The sequence below is a fragment of the Vicia villosa genome, unplaced genomic scaffold (genome assembly GCF_029867415.1).
Source record: "Vicia villosa cultivar HV-30 ecotype Madison, WI unplaced genomic scaffold, Vvil1.0 ctg.000711F_1_1_1, whole genome shotgun sequence".
In the NCBI taxonomy this organism is placed as follows: Eukaryota; Viridiplantae; Streptophyta; class Magnoliopsida; order Fabales; family Fabaceae; genus Vicia; species Vicia villosa.
In genome coordinates, this window is record NW_026705317.1 from 127,008 (window position 1) to 149,121 (window position 22,114).

General features: G+C 36.6%; 5 protein-coding genes across 5 annotated transcripts; 2 read left to right on the forward strand and 3 right to left on the reverse strand.

Moving 5' to 3' along the window:
• The first annotated feature begins 5,915 nt into the window (after positions 1–5,915).
• Positions 5,916–8,228, forward strand: LOC131630609 (uncharacterized). Its single transcript, XM_058901386.1, has 5 exons — positions 5,916–6,059; positions 6,169–6,413; positions 7,117–7,422; positions 7,536–7,823; positions 7,937–8,228. The coding sequence occupies exons 1-5, from the start codon at positions 5,916–5,918 to the stop codon at positions 8,226–8,228; spliced, it is 1,275 nt and encodes a 424-aa protein (XP_058757369.1).
• A 228-nt stretch (positions 8,229–8,456) lies between these two features.
• Positions 8,457–9,319, forward strand: LOC131630602 (uncharacterized). Its single transcript, XM_058901378.1, has 3 exons — positions 8,457–8,688; positions 8,790–8,877; positions 8,966–9,319. Exons 1-3 carry the CDS (start codon positions 8,540–8,542, stop codon positions 9,224–9,226), a joined length of 498 nt encoding a protein of 165 aa, XP_058757361.1. The 5' UTR covers positions 8,457–8,539; the 3' UTR covers positions 9,227–9,319.
• A 2,607-nt stretch (positions 9,320–11,926) lies between these two features.
• LOC131630610 (protein FAR-RED ELONGATED HYPOCOTYL 3-like) lies at positions 11,927–13,093 on the reverse strand. The gene has a single exon (XM_058901387.1). It carries the CDS (start codon positions 13,091–13,093, stop codon positions 11,927–11,929), a length of 1,167 nt encoding a protein of 388 aa, XP_058757370.1.
• A 39-nt stretch (positions 13,094–13,132) lies between these two features.
• LOC131630611 (protein FAR1-RELATED SEQUENCE 5-like) lies at positions 13,133–13,939 on the reverse strand. The gene has a single exon (XM_058901388.1). The coding sequence runs from the start codon at positions 13,937–13,939 to the stop codon at positions 13,133–13,135; it is 807 nt and encodes a 268-aa protein (XP_058757371.1).
• A 1,600-nt stretch (positions 13,940–15,539) lies between these two features.
• On the reverse strand, positions 15,540–16,083 carry LOC131630612 (uncharacterized). Its single transcript, XM_058901389.1, has 2 exons — positions 15,732–16,083; positions 15,540–15,562 (listed from the first exon to the last, which is right to left on the reverse strand). The coding sequence occupies exons 1-2, from the start codon at positions 16,081–16,083 to the stop codon at positions 15,540–15,542; spliced, it is 375 nt and encodes a 124-aa protein (XP_058757372.1).
• Positions 16,084–22,114: the final 6,031 nt, after the last annotated feature.

Genomic DNA, 22,114 nt, shown 5'->3' on the forward strand with positions numbered 1-22,114 from the left:
GATGACGTTTGCTGGAAGTTGCTGCAAATTAAGTAGAAATCATTATCAGCTTCAATACAATTCAAACACAATTGAAATAATACAACAAATCAAATTTTTTCATTTCCTACCATAACATTACTCCGCGTCCTCTTCGCATCAACTACTTCTCGCGACCACATCTCTTCGCCCTGATCCACAATTATAGGGCTATACACCCTGAAACTGAAACAAAATCACAATTAACATGAAGCCCGGACTCGGACACAGGATGTATCATCGGACACGAGGACTCCGCTAATACAGAAAACATAGGACACGGACACGGCAAGAACATATTTTATATATTAATATAACAATGCAATGTACGTGTCATACGCGTGTCGTGCGAGTATCCATGTCCGACGCGGCAACACGCCTTCTGAATGGCGTGTCGGCGCTTCATACGAACACAATGTATAAAAAGGTTAAACAATTGCTTATGCAGTTACTTCAACACAATTCCAGTACACATATGATTTACCTCTCGCTATCCGATGATATAGTTGTGTATTCATGCTCATCTCTTTGAATGTCGTGGAGGTCCGGAGACTCCATGTTCTTACCCTTATGTTTGTGGCTGCAACCAACACCACCTTCAGCGCATCCTTCTCTTTTAAGATTCCCTTTCTCTACCTCACCACTTACCTCACATTTCCTTTTTCCTTTCTCCATGGTGCCTTTTTCCTTCCTAATGTTGGAAGTATCCTCATGCAGACTATGTTTCCTGGTAGTGAGTTCATCATATCAGGGTCCAATAAAACACTTCATGGTTACAATCATACCTGCATCCTACTCAACAAGTAATGGCAAGGAGAAATTGGTTTTCATGTTATTAAAAATCATAAGTTAAGTACCTTTGGGATGCAGATGATGGCATCTCTCCTTGACCGTCTTTACCTTTGACTTTGCTTTCTTTCTTGTTCCTGGCGACCTCCTCCAACATTTGCTTCAAAACAAAGCTCCTTGTGCGTTTCCCAGGTATTTTCCTTTCCTGGGAATCATCCTCATCGCAGCTTCCTTCTTTCACCCTGCATTTTAACAAACAACCACTTCAATATCCGGTATCACATTATAGAAACACATTACATGAAAACCCGATATTGGAGAAGAGGAAGAACAGTTTAAGATCAAGGAATTAAACAAATTTATGGAACAAACCTTCCCCATCCAACCATGGTCGTGTGTGTCCGTGAATCTCGCGCAATGCCGTTGGCAGTAGCAGTATCGATTGAAGATGCAAATAAACCCTAATTTCACCCTTACTTTTTATGCAAACTGAAACAGGAAAAATAGTTTTTCATTAATGGCAAAGTGGATTAATTTTCTAAATTATTATCTTATTAATTTTTAATTAATGTTATTCACAAAGTTATTTTCTTATTAATTATTAATTTTCTAAATTATTAATTATTAATTATTGATTATTTTCAAAAAGTTATTTTCTTATTAATTTTTTTCACACAGTTAACCATCATCAGTTGATTCCCTGACATGGTTAACACCCAGTTGACCATCACCTGCTCATCCGTAACATGGTTAACACACAGTTGACCATCATATGTTGAATCCCTGACATGGTTAACACACAGTTGACCATCATTTATTCATCTGTAACATGGGTAACACACAGTTGACCATCATCTGTTGAATCCCTGACATGGTTAACACACAGTGGACCATCATCTGTTCAATCCCCGACATGGTTAACACACAGTCGACCATCATTTATTCATCTGTAACATGGTTAACACACAGTTGACCATCATCAGTTGATTCCCTGACATGGTTAACACACAGTTGACCATCATCTGTTGAATCCCCGACATGGTTAACACCCAGTCGACCATCATTTATTCATCTGTAACATGGTTAACACACAGTTGACCATCATCAGTTGATTCCCTGACATGGTTAACACACAGTTGACCATCATCTGTTCAATCCCCGACATGGTTAACACACAGTCGACCATCATTTATTCATCTGTAACATGGTTAACATACAGTCGACCATCATTTATTCATCTTTTACATGGTTAACACACAGTCGACCATCATCTGTTCATTTATAACATGGTTAACACCCAGTCGACCATCATCAGTTCATCTGTAACATGGTTAACACACAATCGACCATCATCAGTTCATCTGTAACATGGTTAACACAAAGTCGACCATCATATGTTGAATACCTTACATGGTTAACACACAGTGAACCATCATCAGTTCATCTGTAACATGGTTAACACACAGTTGACCATCACTTGTTCATCCGTAACATGGTTAACACACAGTTGACCATCATCAGTTCATCTGTAACATGGTTAACACACAGTCGACCATCATCTGTTCAATCCCCGACATGGTTAACATACAGTCGACCATCATTTATTCATCTGTAACATGGTTAACACACAGTTGACCATCATCAGTTGATTCCCTGACATGGTTAACACACAGTTGACCATCATCTGTTCAATCCCCGACATGGTTAACACACAGTCGACCATTATTTATTCATCTGTAACATGGTTAACACACAGTTGACCATCATCAGTTGATTCCCTGACATGGTTAACACACAGTTGACCATCATCAGTTGATTCCCTGACATGGTTAACACACAGTTGACCATCATCTGTTCAATCCCCGACATGGTTAACACACAGTCGACCATCATATGTTGAATCCCCGACATGGTTAACACCCAGTTGACCATCACCTGTTCATCCGTAACATGGTTAACACCCAGTTGACCATCATCAGTTCATCTGTAACATGGTTAACACACAGTTGACCATCATCGGTTCATCTGTAACATGGTTAACATACAGTCGACCATCATTTATTCATCTTTTACATGGTTAACACCCAGTTGACCATCATCAGTTCATCTGTGACATGGTTAACACACAGTTGACCATCATCGGTTCATCTGTAACGTGGTTAACATACAGTCGACCATCATTTATTCATCTTTTACATGGTTAACACACAGTCGACCATCATCTGTTCATCTGTAACTTGGTTAACACACAGTCGACCATCATCGGTTCATCTGTAACATGGTTAACATACAGTCGACCATCATTTATTCATCTTTTACATGGTTAACACCCAGTCGACCATCATCAGTTCATCTGTAACATGGTTAACACCCAGTCGACCATCATCAGTTCATCTGTAACATGGTTAACACACAGTCGACCATCATATGTTGAATCCCCGACATGGTTAACACCCAGTTGACCATCATCAGTTCATCTTTAACATGGTTAACACACAGTCGACCATCATCTGTTCAATCCCCGACATGGTTAACATACAGTCGACCATCATTTATTCATCTGTAACATGGTTAACACACAGTTGACCATCATCAGTTGATTCCCTGACATGGTTAACACACAGTTGACCATCATCAGTTGATTCCCTGACATGGTTAACACACAGTTGACCATCATCTGTTGAATCCCCGACATGGTTAACACCCAGTCGACCATCATCAGTTCATCTGTAACATGGTTAACACACAGTTGACCATCATTTATTCATCTGTAACATGGGTAACACACAGTTGACCATCATCTGTTGAATCCCTGACATGGTTAACACAAAGTCGACCATCATATGTTGAATCCCCGACATGGTTAACACCCACTTGACCATCACCTGTTCATCCGTAACATGGTTAACACACAGTTGACCATCATCAGTTCATCTGTAACATGGTTAACACACAGTCGACCATCATCTGTTCAATCCCCGACATGGTTAACATACAGTCGACCATCATTTATTCATCTGTAACATGGTTAACACACAGTTGACCATCATCAGTTGATTCCCTGACATGGTTAACACACAGTTGACCATCATCTGTTGAATCCCCGACATGGTTAACACCCAGTCGACCATCATCAGTTCATCTGTAACATGGTTAACACACAGTCGACCATCATCAGTTCATCTGTAACATGGTTAACACACAGTCGACCATCATATGTTGAATCCCCGACATGGTTAACACACAGTTGACCATCATCAGTTCATCTTTAACATGGTTAACACACAGTCGACCATCATCTGTTCAATCCCCGACATGGTTAACATACAGTCGACCATCATTTATTCATCTGTAACATGGTTAACACACAGTTGACCATCATCTGTTCATTTATAACATGGTTAACACACAGTCGACCATCATCAGTTCATCTGTAACATGGTTAACATACAGTCGACCATCATTTATTCATCTTTTACATGGTTAACACCCAGTCGACCATCATCAGTTCATCTGTAACATGGTTAACACCCAGTCGACCATCATCAGTTCATCTGTAACATGGTTAACACACAGTCGACCATCATATGTTGAATCCCCGACATGGTTAACACCCAGTTGACCATCATCAGTTCATCTTTAACATGGTTAACACACAGTCGACCATCATCTGTTCAATCCCCGACATGGTTAACATACAGTCGACCATCATTTATTCATCTGTAACATGGTTAACACACAGTTGACCATCATCAGTTGATTCCCTGACATAGTTAACACACAGTTGACCATCATCTGTTGAATCCCCGACATGGTTAACACACAATCGACCATCATCTGTTGAATCCCCGACATGGTTAACACCCAGTGGACCATCACCTGTTCATCCGTAACATGGTTAACACCCAGTTGACCATCATCAGTTCATCTGTAACATGGTTAACACACAGTTGACCATCATCGGTTCATCTGTAACATGGTTAACATACAGTCGACCATCATTTATTCATCTTTTACATGGTTAACACACAGTCGACCATCATCTATTCATTTATAACATGGTTAACACACAGTCGACCATCATCAGTTCATCTGTAACATGGTTAACATACAGTCGACCATCATTTATTCATCTTTTACATGGTTAACACCCAGTCGACCATCATCAGTTCATCTGTAACATGGTTAACACCCAGTCGACCATCATCAGTTCATCTGTAACATGGTTAACACACAGTCGACCATCATATGTTGAATCCCCGACATGGTTAACACCCAGTTGACCATCATCAGTTCATCTTTAACATGGTTAACACACAGTCGACCATCATCTGTTCAATCCCCGACATGGTTAACATACAGTTGACCATCATTTATTCATCTGTAACATGGTTAACACACAGTTGACCATCATCAGTTGATTCCCTGACATGGTTAACACACAGTTGACCATCATCTGTTGAATCCCCGACATGGTTAACACACAGTCGACCATCATCTGTTGAATCCCTGACATGGTTAACACATAGTGAACCATCATCAGTTCATCTGTAACATGGTTAACAAACAGTCGACCATCATCAATTCATCTGTAACATGGTTAACACACAGTCGACCATCATCAGTTCATCTGTAACCTGGTTAACACACAGTCGACCATCATCTGTTCATCTGTAAAATTAGTCCTTATTCCTGACTTTTTTTCAATAGAAAACTAAAAAGGGGGACCAAAATCGTTGTTTTAAAAACAGGGGGACTAAAATCGAAAAAAATACAAAATAGGGGGACCAAAGTTACAATTAAAGCATCAAATCCACAGTACTTAAAAACTTCTCAATAGATTGGATTTATTTATGTGGTCCAATTCTCTCAATATAAAGTGGATGGCTTTGATCAATTTGGGTAAAATATAGATCTCATGCACGGTTGTGATCATTTTGTCACTAATAGATATCAACCGGTGATTTAATTTGGACGGCTGATTATATACTCCCTCAACATCCATCGCTGGACCCTATTATACCACTTTAATGTTGGCCACTTTAAATGGAGTTCGAGAATGTTACGTTTTGAAACCCTCTCATCCCAAATCCCTTTTCCATTAAACCATGTCATCTTCATATGTTGCAAACTCCGAAGTGTCCCAAATCCCCCAAATCCCTGAATGTGGTTGCAATAAACCAATGAAGTTGTTTATATCCAACTCAAGAAATAACCCTAAAAGGAGATATTGGAAATGTGCAAATGTGGAGGTGAGTTTGATTGGAAAATATGCTATACGATTTCGTCTTTTATAATCTGTATTATAAAATGGACTTGGTTAATTTATTAGTGAATATGGTTAATTATGATGTTTTTTAGGCAAGGCGATGTTGTAGTTTGTTCATTTGGGATGATGAACTTGATGGTCGACCTCCATATGATCGGAAAATAACCATGGATGCAAGAAATGTAATTCTGGATTCGCACGACGACGCAACAACACACAGTGGGTCAATATGTTGCAGCTGCTCAGAGCTTTTGAAGGATTTGCATTGCTTTGTTAAAGAACTTCGAGACAGGAGAGGAGAGCAGATGGAGATGAAACTGCAAAATGAAGGGAAAATGTCCAAGATTTTTAAGACTTTGTTTTTATTTTCTTGGATTATTATTGTCATTGCATATTTTAAAATGTCTGATTAATTTATCTAATGTAATTTCTGGAACAATAACCTAATCTATGGTTTTTAATTTCTAGGTTTATGTTTAAGTTACCAATGATCTAACTTATTTATTATTTTTTTAAGAAAAGAAAACTGATAATGGAAAATGAATACCTGTGTTTGTTTTTAATAAGAAAATGATAATCTTGATTAATTTTAAGTATTTAATATATTGAAAAAACATATCACGCCTATGACAAAGGATTCGATATATCATTACTTGGTAAACGTAACATTTCAACTTTTCATCTGACCGAAGATTTGGTATATCATTAGTTGGTAAAGGTAGCATTGCATGCTTACTGTTCGGTTTTTAATCTCTCTTTCTTTTGCATTTTCTCTCACCGTTTAGCTGTCGTTCTTTGCGTAACATCCACTCCAACAACACACTCGATTTCAGACAACATCATGTCTTCTTCAGATAGGTTAGTATCTGTTCTCTTCATTTTTAATTCATCTCTGCTTTTCTGATATCCAAATCGACAGGGTTTTTGAATACCGCGCAAATTTGTTGATTTAAATATCATAGATTTTACATACTTTAGGGTTTTTGATACAATCTTCAGGATTTTATAAACAATGTGTGTTGCATGTTATAATGTTGCAGAGCTGATAAACTCAATCTTCAACATTTTGACGAAAAGAAACTTCAACAAATGTACCTATGTCATAAGTTGTATTTGAAAAAACGATTGCTCCAGAAAAAAAAGATCAGGAAATTTTATAGCTACGAAGAATTTTGTAAACAGTTGGTAGAAGTGTGTAATCTTCGAGCAAAATACGGACTTGATCCACCAAAGGAACCTGCCAAGGAGCTCATTCAAAGTGCTCCAGTCAATACTGGTGTTGATGCAAGAAAAAGTTACCATGCATCTGTTTACAGAGCCTCTCTCCAAAATGATGCATCCAGGAGGTAACTCTGAAGTGTGTTTTATGAATATGAACATGTATTTTACCATAAAAACCTGTATGATTAGAGAGCAAGTAAGATAATAACGTTTCTTTACTTCATTGGACCATTTGTAGGAGTAATAAACACAGTAAGGTGTCGGGAATAGCGAAGGGAAAGGGTGAAGCTGGCGAGGGTGGTTCTAGACAACGTTGTGTGCAAGAGGTTACCAGTTCTACGATCAACGACAGGCTCTCCGTGGAGGTGGAAGTGTGTAATCTTCGAGCAAAATACGGACTTGATCCACCAAAGGAACCTGCCAAGGAGCTCATTCAAAGTGCTCCAGTCAATACTGGTGTTGATGCAAGAAAAAGTTACCATGCATCTGTTTACAGAGCCTCTCTCCAAAATGATGCATCCAGGAGGTAACTCTGAAGTGTGTTTTATGAATATGAACATGTATTTTACCATAAAAACCTGTATGATTAGAGAGCAAGTAAGATAATAACGTTTCTTTACTTCATTGGACCATTTGTAGGAGTAATAAACACAGTAAGGTGTCGGGAATAGCGAAGGGAAAGGGTGAAGCTGGCGAGGGTGGTTCTAGACAACGTTGTGTGCAAGAGGTTACCAGTTCTACGATCAACGACAGGCTCTCCGTGGAGGTGGAAGTGTGTAATCTTCGAGCAAAATACAGACTTGATCCACTAAAGGAACCTGCCAAGGAGCTCATTCAAAGTGCTCCAGTCAATACTGGTGTCGATTCAAGAAAAAGCTACCATGCATCTGTTTACAGGGCCTCTCTCCAATCATCTGCATCCAGGAGGTAAATCTGAAGTGTGTTTTATGAATATGAACACGTATTTTACCATAAAAACCTGTATGATTAGGGAGCAAGTATGATACTAACGTTTCTTTACTTGATTGGACCATGGGTAGGAGTAATAACCATAGTAAGGTGTCGGGAAAAGCGAAGGGAAAGGGTGTAGCTGGCGAGGGGGTTTCCAGACAACGTTGTGTGCAAGAGGTTACCAGGTCTACAATCAACGATAGGCTCTCCGTGGAGAAAGGAAAGAATAAACTTTGGCAGAACGAAGATAGGTTAATTCGTCCGACCCAAGGTGTGGTGATCAATGAGGGCATGGAAGGCAAACGCAAGAGAGGAGGTCATCGCGAAGTTGATGCCGGAGGTAACGGAAAACTAAAGGGTAAGGCTATAGGTTCTTCGGAAGCCCCCGATGCTCAAAGCGTCGACTATGAATTCACAAGTATATCATCCAACAGCAATAGGTAAATCTATTTTGAACGTATATTATATTTAAATAAGTTGCTTCGATGTTGAGTTGGAAGTTTCTAAACAAAGTTTATATGATGTTTTGGATTTGGTACAGGGTGTACACTACGATCACTGTGAATCAGGATGAAGAGTATTGGGTTAGAGAAGGGTTTGATGCAAAGAAGATGCGCAAGAATGTGATGGTATGTCTTGTTTTTATTTGATTTCCTATAACAGCAGAAGTCAGTTGTTTATTTTAAAGAATCTGACATTCGGTGAAAACCTTTGCAGCAATTTCCAGCAAATGTGATTGATAGTTGCCTTCTCCGCCAAATTTCAAACATTGTTTTACTTGACTGTGATAAGGGTGAACCATACTACTGTGAGATAAAGAAGAGGGAAGAGAAGAAGGAGACATATCTGTGTGGGGCGTGGTTTGATTACGTAAGGAAAGCTGATTTGAAGGTCGGTGACAAACTCCATTTTGTCATCCGATACCCACCGGTGGAGGAAATATTGGTATATGTTGAGCGTAGGGCTGCAACCCCATAGGGGCACCGAGGAGGATCATAGTTGCAATGGTTTTTTTGAAAGTTACTATTTGTAATATTATAATTTTATATTGTAAACAATTATGGAAGTTTATTAAGTTTTATTTATAATGTTCCAGATACAATGTTAGTTGTGATGTGAAGTGAAGTATATTGGGTATTTTGTATGTGTTTGTTAAGTTTTAATGTAAGTGATTGTTATTGTTGGGAAATTTTATGGTTGACCCCAGTTTATTAAGATTGGGCCCTTTTTGTGGTTGTATTAATCATAGCACATTCTGTTGTTTATCTGCATGATTTATATACTTTTTATATCAAAAAGTATTTGTACGGAGTAAGGATCCATGCAAAAACCCATGCAATGCTCAAAATTCAGGGGGTGCAAAAATGAAAAAGCATGAATATGCAAAGTATTTTCCGGATTAAGGTTTCTGTTACTAATGACCTAATTTATGGTTGTTGTTGTTCACGTTTCTGTTACTAATGACCTAATTTATGGTTGTTGTTGTTGTTTATGCTTTTGTTACTAATGCCTTGATTTATCAGAAAACAAATTATTCATTTATAGAAAAAAGAAACTTCTCATCTGAAATATTTGTAGTGAGTAAACTGCTAACTGAATGATGCAAAATGCTAAGATTTAATTTAATATTATACACAAGAGATACAATACTTCATTACACTGCAAACGTACATAATGAAACTCAACATTTGATTCATTTCAACACCAAAACAGACAACATCAAAACAAACTACATACTAACTACTTAACAAAACATCAAAGAAAATTACTTTCCATCTTCAACCAAGTTTAATTATACGCCTAAAATTATTCGTATTACATCATAAAACGAACAAACATTCTTGTAGGAGGATCTGCCACAGTGCACTCAAGAACATCACCAGCCCTCAGACGAGTTGCTTTAACATACTCATACCAACCTAAGCAAAGATATCTCTCCCCTGGCCTCCTACCAGTCTTCAACACAAATGGGTAAACAGCATCGGTATGAACATCGACAATGTCTATCTCAGTTTGCAACGGCAATAACCAATTGGCAGCAACATTAGATGGAAAGTGCTGCATTTTATATATGTTTCATAGCACAAAATCATTATCAATACATGCGTATCTAACATACCAACATGTCGAATAAAATAACCGGTCTAGATTACTTACGAAAACATTCTTTCCTCTTACACAAGAAGCAGTGACACGATAATTGAATGAAATGCCATTTTCTTCGACCACGGGATCACCGAAATTTTCATCCATCTCTTCTTCACCTTCATCACTTTCAATGTCACTGAGATCGACATTCTGTTCAACCTCATCGTAAACGTAATTACCTAAATACTCAGCCCATTGTTCATCCATCCTTCAAAAAGATAAACATGCAACTATTAAAATTACAAAGCAAACAATGAAATTATACGTAAACGCAAATATGTAAGCAAATGATAAACATAATTACGTATCACTTGAAGTCACTGAGTGGGATTCACCACTGGACATTTCTCAAGAGCAAGAACACTTAACAATTCACTTTTATAACAAGATTTTTTTCCTTATGTTATTTTTTCCTCTCTTGGTGGTACTACTACTATATATATTGGAAAATTTATATAGGTATAGTTACACCTAACCTAAACCTCATTCAATGGCATTAACTTTAGGTGAAAAAAAATATTAATGCATGATGGTAATATAACCACTACTGCACTCATAGAATTAGGTGACTGACAGTAGAACATATAAACTGTATCAGTGTTGATTTGACTCCACTGAACTTACAAACTATATGCTATGACACAAAAAACCTATATAGATGCATGTATTCTAACCTAAACCTTGTCATACCACTAAAAATCACCTCCAAAGTCATGCCTGGTCAAATTACAGCTACTTCTTTGCTCGTTCAAGTACCACCATTGTTCATCAGTCGTTGTGGCCTACCGAAACACGAACCCGAATTTTCCGCAACTGTCGTTGGATATAGTGGGATTAACGGTTGTACATGCATTGGATGCAACATTGGTTGTACCGCTGGCAACACGGGTTGCAATCCATACATTGCAGGCATGGGTATGCTTGTGCTTCCAACTTCCGCGCGAGAAGTCGCTGTCACATTCGCGCCACGAGAGTTCGGTGGTTCTGTACATTTATTTTGCACACTACTTCCACCAATGCGACCTCTTTTTCCATTCTTGTTCTGTTTTAACAAACAAATTATTCTTTTGATACAAATAATAACACGTTATAATTAATACAGCATATCAGAGCTTGTATTAAAAAAAAACATAATACCTTCACAACCTGGCTGAATGAATCAGTTACTGGCCGCGACGTCATACCAACATTTTGTTCAGATGGCGCGTTTTCCGCAACCTGCAAATTATACAACAGAAACTACTATGTTTATCAAAAGAGCAACAGATTGACTCAAACGAACAGAATATAGCTTTCGAAATTACCGAACAACTCCTTGCATTATGAGTTCTACTGTTGCATTTAGAACATCGCCTAATAGATTTTATGTCATTCTTTCTTTTCTTTGGAGCACCTTTGCTATTCACAATATTTGGATCACCTACAACTGAGTTCGATGCCAAAATAGGATCGTCCGTACTGCAATACTTTTTGTGTAACTTCAAAATGTCACCCATTATTTCCCCATAAACACCTTCCCTTTTTGAAGCTTCATTGCAAAAAGGCAGTAAATGCAGAACAATGTGCACCAAACCGAGCTAGCTCAATCATTTTAGAATCATCAGAACCATTACAATTCATGTTCAAGTACTGAATTTTTGCATCCTTCGTCCATCTCGACAAAATCAAACCGGTGGGAATGAGACTAACATGTTCTTCCTTCATGACACCAAACATATGAGAACATGGAATCCCATAAGAATCCCATAACCTACACTCACATTGAAGTGTTTCACCATCATACACAACCTCTACGTCATAGTTATCACAACAATATTTTGTAAATCGATAAGTCTTAAATCCGTTGCGAATTAACTTTTCCTTAACAATCAATGATCCAGCCTTCACTATTTCATCTCTGACTTCCTTGAAAATCTCCATAGTATAAACATTCGCAGCATGGCTCTCAAGGGCACGCAGTTGAGTAGTCATCACAGGTTCTGAAAACTTTGATTTATAATCGGCAATCAGTTCATTGTTTCTATAAGATCTCATAGCCTGATCAAAATTGTGCATGAATTCAAAAATGCAGCCTTTCTTCTTGACATAACTCTTGATGACTGCATTGACGGCTTCACATTGAGACGTAGTTCTTATACGTCCAAAAAACTTCTCACGTAGATATGCAGTTGCCCATAGTGACCTGTTCTCGTACGTTTTTGCAACCCAAGGATTTCCTTCAAGTCCGTTTTCTTTAATTGTTTTTGACCAAAACTCTTCAAATTGATCCTTTGTAAAATTAGAGTACATGGCTTTTTGAAAATCTTTCAAAAATTCCGAGTTCTTTACATTCTCAGACGCATTCTTGTTCAAATGCCAAGCGCATAAACGATGTGTCGCATCCGGAAACACCTGTTTTATAGATTCCCTCATCGCCCCATCTCCGTCTGTTACAACTGCTGCTGGGTATCTATTTTCCATGCACTCTAAAAAACACTCCAACAACCACTTATACGTCTCTGTCGTTTTATCTGACACCAACGCAGCACCAAAAATAACTGTCTGAGAGTGGTGGTTACACCCTGAAAATATAACCAATGGGTAGTTGTATTTGTTCTTCTTGTAAGTCGTGTCGAACGCAATCACATCGCCAAAACAAAAATAGTCAGATCTACTGCTTCCATCAGCCCAAAAAAGAGACTTCATTCGTCCATCCATGCCTACGGCATATTTACCATATAACATGGGATCAGTAGATTACTTCACAGTTAGATAATTTATAGCAGCGGCAACGTCACCATCTTTAATATTAGCACGCATTTTACTATCAAAATAATTGTACATATCCTTCTTTGTAAACCCAACACGATCGTGTCCACCCTTCTGAGCAACCATGTACCCCATTATATGACAAGTTCTAATTCCATTTGACTGTAGACCGTCAATTTGAGCTCTATCTGCTGCAGTAATCTCACGATAAATGGGGTGTAAGTGGACAAACCTAGATGGTGTTAATTCATGGTTGTGAGCCTCTTCAAAACATGTCACTACATAACTATCCTTCTGGGGGTTGTAATGCACACGAAGCCTAGCGGGACAATTAGTGCGGGTCGTAGGTCTGTGTTCTCTTTTTCTATCAAGCCTCCTTAAGTGTTTTGTATCTCTTAGACCGTGTTTATTGCATACAAACTGCCTCATTATAATTGTTTGTCCACCCTCAGTCGATCTTGTCCTAACATCACTTTTCCTAATGGCAAACCCTTTACATTTAGCATACTTGAAATAAAACACATTAGCTTCATCAACTGTACCGAATTCCATAGCACGAATTTCATCAGCAGTAAGGGCATTAATTTTCACTGTTCTATCACCTACAACTGCATCAAATTCAACAAATTTTTCACCGTGACTATCACCATCGCCATCGCCATCACCATCACTTGAACCTTGGTACGCACTGGACACCGAATTACTGTCATCCCGACCATTGTCGGATTCAGAATCAGATGTACCACTGTCACGGCATCGATAGTCGTACGAATCATAATGGTCGGTGTTTTTCATGGTAAACCTGAATTAACACATTTGTTAACACGCCAAAAATCAACATAAATCACAGTACCTAATTTCCTATTCAAATCAAAGGTACTTAACATAATTGAAATTTCCAAATCATCAAATAGGAAACCCATGTACAGAAAACAATTTCAAGCATCAATCACAATTCCTTATTACGTTATTAAATCAATCGACCTGATTCAAAGGTACCCACCAAAATTAAAATTTCGTAATCATCAAATATAAATCCCATGTAAATAAAACAAATTCAATCATAAACCCTAATTCCCAATCCTAAACCCTAATTCCCAATTTGAAATCAGTAAATCTTAACTATTCAAACAAATATAACAACCATTTTCTCATTTACCTTTGCAGCAGCGTGCTCAATACGAACACAAACAGATTTGTGGTCCTGTTACGTTTGACGAACCAGTGAATGGGACGATAACTGTTGTGTTGAGTTTGCAGTGTTTGGAAAAAATGCCAAGATGAGACGATAACTGTTGCGTTGAGTTTGTAGTTGGGAAAAAATGCCAAGATCAGATGATGGATGAAGAATTTTTATTTTCAATTTCTGTTCACGATGATGAAGTGAGGGAGATGGAGATGAGGTGATTAATTTGTTGAGTTGATTAATTTGTTGAGTTGATTAATTTGTTTTAATTTAATTGATTTTGTCTATAAAAATATTACATTTTAAAAACAATATTAATATGTTAGGGACTAAGTTGCAATATATAAACTATAAAATTACCACAGTAAGTGTCAATAAGGGTCATTTAATGCTTCAGTCCACTGTGGCACTATTAGGGCTTAGGGCTTAATTCTGATTGGTCAGACAGTGACTTCACCACTGAAGTCAAATGGGCGAATGCACCGTAGAATTTCCCTTTTTATAAGCTCTCAAAAGATAACTTTTTTATAAGTGCTTATTTAGATAAACACTTATGCTATAAACTCCAAATAAGTTGTTCATCCAAACAGATCTATGGTGGCCTGGCCTTACTTAATATTTACCAATCTTGAAGTGCAAATGAACATAAACTTCATTTATCAAATTCTGCTTGTTATTCATTTCATTAGTCAGCATACATGTAGAAAAACATAAATACAACTTTTTCTCATCAAATCTCTTCCCAATATCCTTAGGAAGTAAGACAAGGATTTCAAATTGCAACATAATAATTCAAAAGAGATACTGTTAGTTAAGTTAATAGCTTTCAATTTGTCCACTTAAACTGTTATTTTTTAAAAAGAAAACCTTCACTCAAACTTGTTACATATAACTATTCTCACTCAAACTTCACATATAATTATCCAACAGTTTTTTAATTTTGTTCAATTTGATTAAAGAAATGATATTAATATATATTATTCTTTCAAGTTTGACGATCCCAATCACTGTTCAATTTAATTAAAGAAATGATATTAAGATATAATTCTTTCAAGTTTGATGATCCCAATCAGTGACAACAATGTTATTTCAGTGATTATGTTCCACCAAATATATATAAAGGAAATTTGTACTCCTAAAATTCATTCCATTAAAACTGAACACATGAAATACAAAGTAAATAGCAAGAGATGACACACATCAGTGCATCTATGACATGACAGCAGGAAATTCTACATGAAACACAATAAGAAAAATACACCGAAACTCATGTTAGCAACAAACAAATCCTAACTTGAAAGTCTACCTAACTAAAGGTGTTTCCTTCAAAAGTCCAAACATTATTCTTCATGCAACAACCTCTTACTCATTCCTAAACTTTGTCAAAGAACATGAGAGTACCTCTCACACCCTTTTTCTCAAGGCGTTTAGCAGTGGCGTTGGTCAAGAAATTGTAAAAATCCTTCATGTCAAGGAAGTGTAAGGCTTTCAGTAGATTCTTAAGCTCGCCATCACTCATTGATTCAACAAACTCATCTTTTTCTTCTTCAGTTTGTTTTTGGTAATAATCCTTTATTTGCGAAAGTTGCAACTCGTATACATAATTGTAGAACGGAAGCGGTGAAGAAAGAGATGCACCTTCAGGTAAATCCTTCAGGGCATCTTGAACTTGATTCATTTTTAGAGCTATACTGCGCTCCATATCAAACACTACGCCATCAACGGTTTTCAGCTGTATTGTGGGTGATGCCATTGTTAGTAAAATATGGTTAGAGTTTTTTGGGATGAGAATGGAGATGAGAGTGTTTAATTTGAAGAGAATGGAGATGTGATGATTTATAAAAATGTTTGATGGCCTGTGCAATTGCTCTGTGATAACTTGTGTAGTGGGAGAAAGATTCTGATTCTCTTCTTTGAAAACAGACAACCAATATAATAAGCTAGTGATGTAGACATGTCCTTTATAAATGTAGAGTATAAGAAAGGACCTTTCCGATGTAGGCAAAGTATGTAGCTGAAAGAGGTTGCACCAACTGTGGCCGTCACATATGACATAGCTGTTTAATTTTAAAACCATCGGTCAATAACATACGCTATGTTGTAGTCTATGTATCAGTTTTATTTTCATAGCAGCATCGCAGAACTTTAATAAAGTGTAGTAGAACTTGAATAAAAATGGAAATAATATAAGAAAATATAGAGATGAGTGAGAATCTTATATCTCATTCTATAACAGTAAAGATATATCTTAACAAAACCTGCACAAGTCTATATGTAAACCATTCATTTAATTGGCCTTTTCATTATTATAGATAATGGTTTGTTAATGTTCAGGTTAGCTACAAGGTATTTCTCCCTAAGAAAACCCATGCCTTGGCTAGAAGGCAACTTAAGTGATGATAATATTTGACAAAATTCATTTACAAGTTTTTTGCGGTTTTATTCATGAACTATTTCTGCTGCATCAATTTTATATATGTGCTATATATTGTTTAAGTGACTTTGGAGTTACAGTGAAAGTAGACTGTTACACAAATAATGCTACAACCATTATAACACAGTGCAAATTAAGGGAATTTTGTTACCTCTTAGGTTTCTTCCATTTAGCAGTTTATTCAACAACATCACAAACTGAAAAATAGATCCAATTAAAAAGAGAAAAGTTTGCGACGTGAAATGAACATATACATTTTATATATGTATTTACCTCGGACAAAAAGCGAAGGACTTAGAGCTGGATGAAGGGAAGGAATAGATATCCAGATCTGATGACAGAGATGAAATAATGTTATACTGAAAAATGAAAAAAGATATATCAACCAAAAACAATGAAAGTGAAAAGCAATTTATAAATAAATCACAACACAAAATGTATGAAAAAGCATAGGCTATGTTGATGTATCTCATTGTTCCCTATTGTACATTTACCTAGGGGATCAAATCCTCTACATTTTTGTTTGTTCTTTTTCAATTTGATATGTTTCTTTGATTCTTTATTCATATTTTTTTTTTACAAAAGTTGTCGTCAATTTATGAAAGATGGTAGCCCAATGGATTTTATGGCAGATATGACCGTTCAAGTATCAAATTTTATGGCATATTCTCTCTACACAAAAAAAACCTAAGGCTATGTTTGGGAGTTTGAAGAGGAGGGGAGGGGAAGGCTTCCAAAAACAAAATTTTAAAAAAATATAGGAAAGTATTTGACATTTTTTGAAAAAATGATTTTGTTTAGAATGATAAAAGAGTCATTATTATTAATATATTTTTAATTTTGGGAATACTATAACAACCTAAAAGATATTTGGAACATTTATGCAAGCCCTTCAAAACCCTCCAAAACCCTCATTCAATACAATTTTTGAGTTCCCCCATTTTATGGGGTTTTTGGTGTTATGAATAAAGTCAAACCCTCCAAAACCCTCCTACCCAAAATCTTTTTATCTTTTTCACCCAATTCTTCCTATTTTTCAAAGCCCTCCCCTCCCTTCCCCTCCAAACTCCCAAACATAGCCTAAGGGTCCGTTTGGTTCAACGGAGGGGAGGTGAGAGGAGGAAATTTAATCGAGGGGAGGGGAATGGAAGGGGAGGGAGGGGAGGAAATTTAACTAAATACATGTTTGGTTCAAAGAAGGGGAGGGGAGGGGAGAGATTTTTAACAACAAACATGTTTGGTTCACAAGGGGAGGGGAGGAATTTTAAAATTAATTTACCTTTTTATTATTATAAATATTATTATTTGTACTTAGTAAAAATAATTCTTAATAAAAACCTGTTCATTCATAAACCATAATATAACCGTAAACAACAACACACATTAGTTGAAATATATATTTTCAACGCAAATCAAACTATTATCTGATCTTATCATTCATCTAACCCAATAAAACAATTCCTATAATTAAAAAAAATAAAATAAAGTTAGAATATTAAAAAAATTAAATAAATAATATTAGAGTTAAAAATTTTATTTATAACATAAATATATTATATTTGCATATATTGTATATTGTTATTATTATTATTAATAGTATAATAAAAAAAATCTTATTACTATCATATATAAGAACTAAGAACAGATATAAGTATAAGTATGTTATTATTATAAAAATAATAATATAATATCAAAAAGGGAACTTCAACAAAATAAAAAGAAAAAAACCACCTGAGAGGAACATCGCACAATAGAAAAAAAAATAAACGTGAAATAATACGGAGAAAAAATCTAGTCTTTAATAATTCAATAAGGACAATCTTGGAATTAAAAAAATAATTGAGATTAAAATAGAGAAAATAATATAATTATGATTACTAAATCTTCCGTCCCCTCCAAATCCCTCCAATTTGGAGGGGAGCAAAAAGTGAGTCTAGGAGGGATTTTGCTCCTCTCCCCTCCCTCCCCCTTACAAAAAATGAACCAAACACATATTTTTATAAATATTCCCTCCCCTCCCCTCCCCTCCCCTCCCCTTCATCTACTCCCAACCAAACGGACCCTAAGAAACCTTAACTCCTTTCAATATTATTCCCAAGCTACAAAATCATGCCACCACCCCGAGGTTCAATTCCTTCATATGCAAAACCATTCTTTCTATTTTGTTTTCCAAATCGTGTCAATTCACTAATGCTGATTATTTTTGACAAGGCGCTTCTAGGGTTCTACTTCGACGCAAAGAAGAATCATTATCCCAAATCAAAAAATCCATTTCCGATCAGGTGTTACAATAATTTCTCAATTCCAGATCAGTTCTAATGTTTGATTGAATTTAGTTGAATTGAATTGAATTTTAGAACAGTTCTAATGTTTGATTTGTTTTTAGTTTCAAGAAAAGAATGAAAATTCTTGTAGGAAGCTTCGTAACCAAACTTCGAAGTTGCTTCAAATTAGGGAGTTAGACGTTCATCATGTTAGTGTCTCATATTATTGCAAGTGTAACTTCACTGACACATTACATAGAATACGAACGTCTCTGCATATCGCATGTTTGATTTTGGTTTATTTGATAATGTGGTTCTTTATGATGGAAAATTAAGACACAATAATTAAATGACACGCAGAGGATATAAAATTCCCCACACTAGTAGGAACCTTGAGGATCAACAACAAATATAAGACGGCAAAATAGATGCACAAAAGAATACCGATATTTTTTAACATGGAAAACCCCTCAATTTGAGAGTAAAAGCCACGAGTCGTCCAGATCAAAGAAATAGCTCCACTATAATTAATTGAGGGTACAAGAGAGTCTTAAAGTGATTCACAAACAAGTGCTAATAACAATAAATCACAAAGCACAATTAACTTACAAATAAGAATAAAAAGCTGAAAAATAACTCAAATCTACAACTCCAATACGATGCACATATCTCTCAGCTCGGACCTTGTTTTCAAATTATGAATAGTCAAAATATAGATATATGAGTTGGGAACACGCCCATAAACTTTCAGCTCGATCTAACGGTTAACGAATCGGGGATCATCGATTTAGTGGGACTTGTACAGAAAAAGCGGGAATGAGTTTCTCTCCTCTTTTCTTTTGAATCCTTATTTTTTTATTCATCTCTCTTGACCCTAAATTGACACTCTCCGCTTAAATAAGTGAGACAAATTGACATTTGGGCTTTTCTTCACATAGGAAGGGTGTAACACCCTTCTAATACCCCGCACAAATATTAAACAATAATACGAGTAAAACATGAAAAGGGCATTACAACTTCCATATAATCAAAACAATACTCATGTCATACCATAAAAGAGAACGTTAAATCAAAATTATTCAGATCATCATGTTAACACAGCGGAATATCTTTAACATCTGAATAATGCAACATTCCAAAGTCATAAACTTAAAACACCACCATAATAAAACACCCAAATAAAAGAGTTTAAATAGAAACTCTAAACAACGTCCCCAGTGTTACACGACCAAAGCATGACACGGACCCAACTGACTCTAACGAACTACTTGACGAGCTAATCCTCACCAAGTACAAGAGCTACTCCTCAATCTGAAAAATAACAACAGTAAGGGTGAGTCTCATTCACATTTAACCAATGTTATAGGATATAGATAATAAAATATCAATCACATGCTATTCACCCAATTACAGTTACGATCAGATTCACAACCACATAACCAGTACAACAAACACACAATCAACATATATTATAACATTGGACAATCTTCCATTCATGTTATAATAACACAAGTAGCCTAATGTAATGCAACTACATGCATGTGGTACCAAAATCTTGGATAACCCATCTCAACGATCCACCATCGTCAAGAATACGGCCACACCCACTCACTAATTCCACACAATGGGAATTAGCTACCACTGATCCACCATCGTCAAGGACCAGCAACATAATGATTATGAAATGCATGTATCAACCATAACATGCTCATCATTAATAATAACCAACCAGATATCATAATCATCAACCAACACTACAATCAATAGCCACATATAGCTTATGCTATCCTCAACCACAACAAAACACATATTTTACATCGACAATACATGTATATCAACCACCAGTTACAATCACAACATCATAACAGGTAAAACATTCATTAGTGTACTTGTAAGCATAAACCACCACAACCAAATAAAATTGAGTGTTTTAAAAATAATTTCGAGTCACGAATCAAAACACCATTTTATTATGTAAATCATTCGATTAGCTTCACTATGCTCGAAACGGCACCAAAATCCGGTTTACGGTTTAAAAGTTACACATCTTTGAACTCTTCAAAAAAAATGGCCTGTCACTAACAGTACGCGGCGCCAACATTGGTTCGCGGCGCGAACTGAACGAGTAAACATGCCTTACCCTTCTGCCAAGTACTTCGCGGCGCAAACATGTGTTCGCGACGCGAAACGAGAAAAGAAGTACGCCTTCGCGGCGCAAACATGTGCTCGCGGCGCGTACTGAGTACAACAAAACTTCCTAGCTTTCTGCCAAGCAGTTTGCGGCGCCAACTCCTGGACGCGGCGCGAACTGGTGATTTTTAGGAATCCGAATCGCAGAAAACAGCCTACGATTTTGTCCTTCTTTCACCGAATCATTACCAAACTAATTCCATTTCAAGCAAATTTCACGTACAGTAAAACAACACATATTATAACACATTTATAATACATTTCAACCATCCAATTAACACCATACATGATCAATACAACATTATCAATCAATCCTCCCAAAACCTAACATTTCTACAACCTAAGCATAACTCAATTGACGCAAACGACATGATCAATTCTATCCTACTATATATAACCCCATAATAGAAGATAAATGGAGGAGTCCCCCCTTACCTGAAGGTTGATTCTTCGCTCTTCCTCTTCTCGCACTTCTCTGCTTCTCTTCTCTTTCACGTTCAGACTCTCTCTTCTCCTTGGTTCTATTCCTCTTTTCCATAATTCTCTATTTTGTGAAAGATAAAATAAAACTAACTTAATTAGTAATAGGGCCTACCAATGCACCCCCTCCTTTACTAATCACGACTCAAGCCCATCTGATTAATTTCCCAATAATTCCACAAAATGCCAAAAAATTCTAAATAATTATTTAATTTCCGATTAAATTAAAATTAGAAAATATGGGGTGTTACAACTCTCCCACACTAAAAGAGTTTCCGTCCTCGAAAACATACCTTAGGCAAATAACTCTGGATAGGAATCCTTCATCTGACTTTCCAGTTCCCAAGTCACATTCCCACCTGCTGGTCCTCCCCAAGCTACTCCGACCAGTGCTATCTCTTTGCCATGCAATTGTT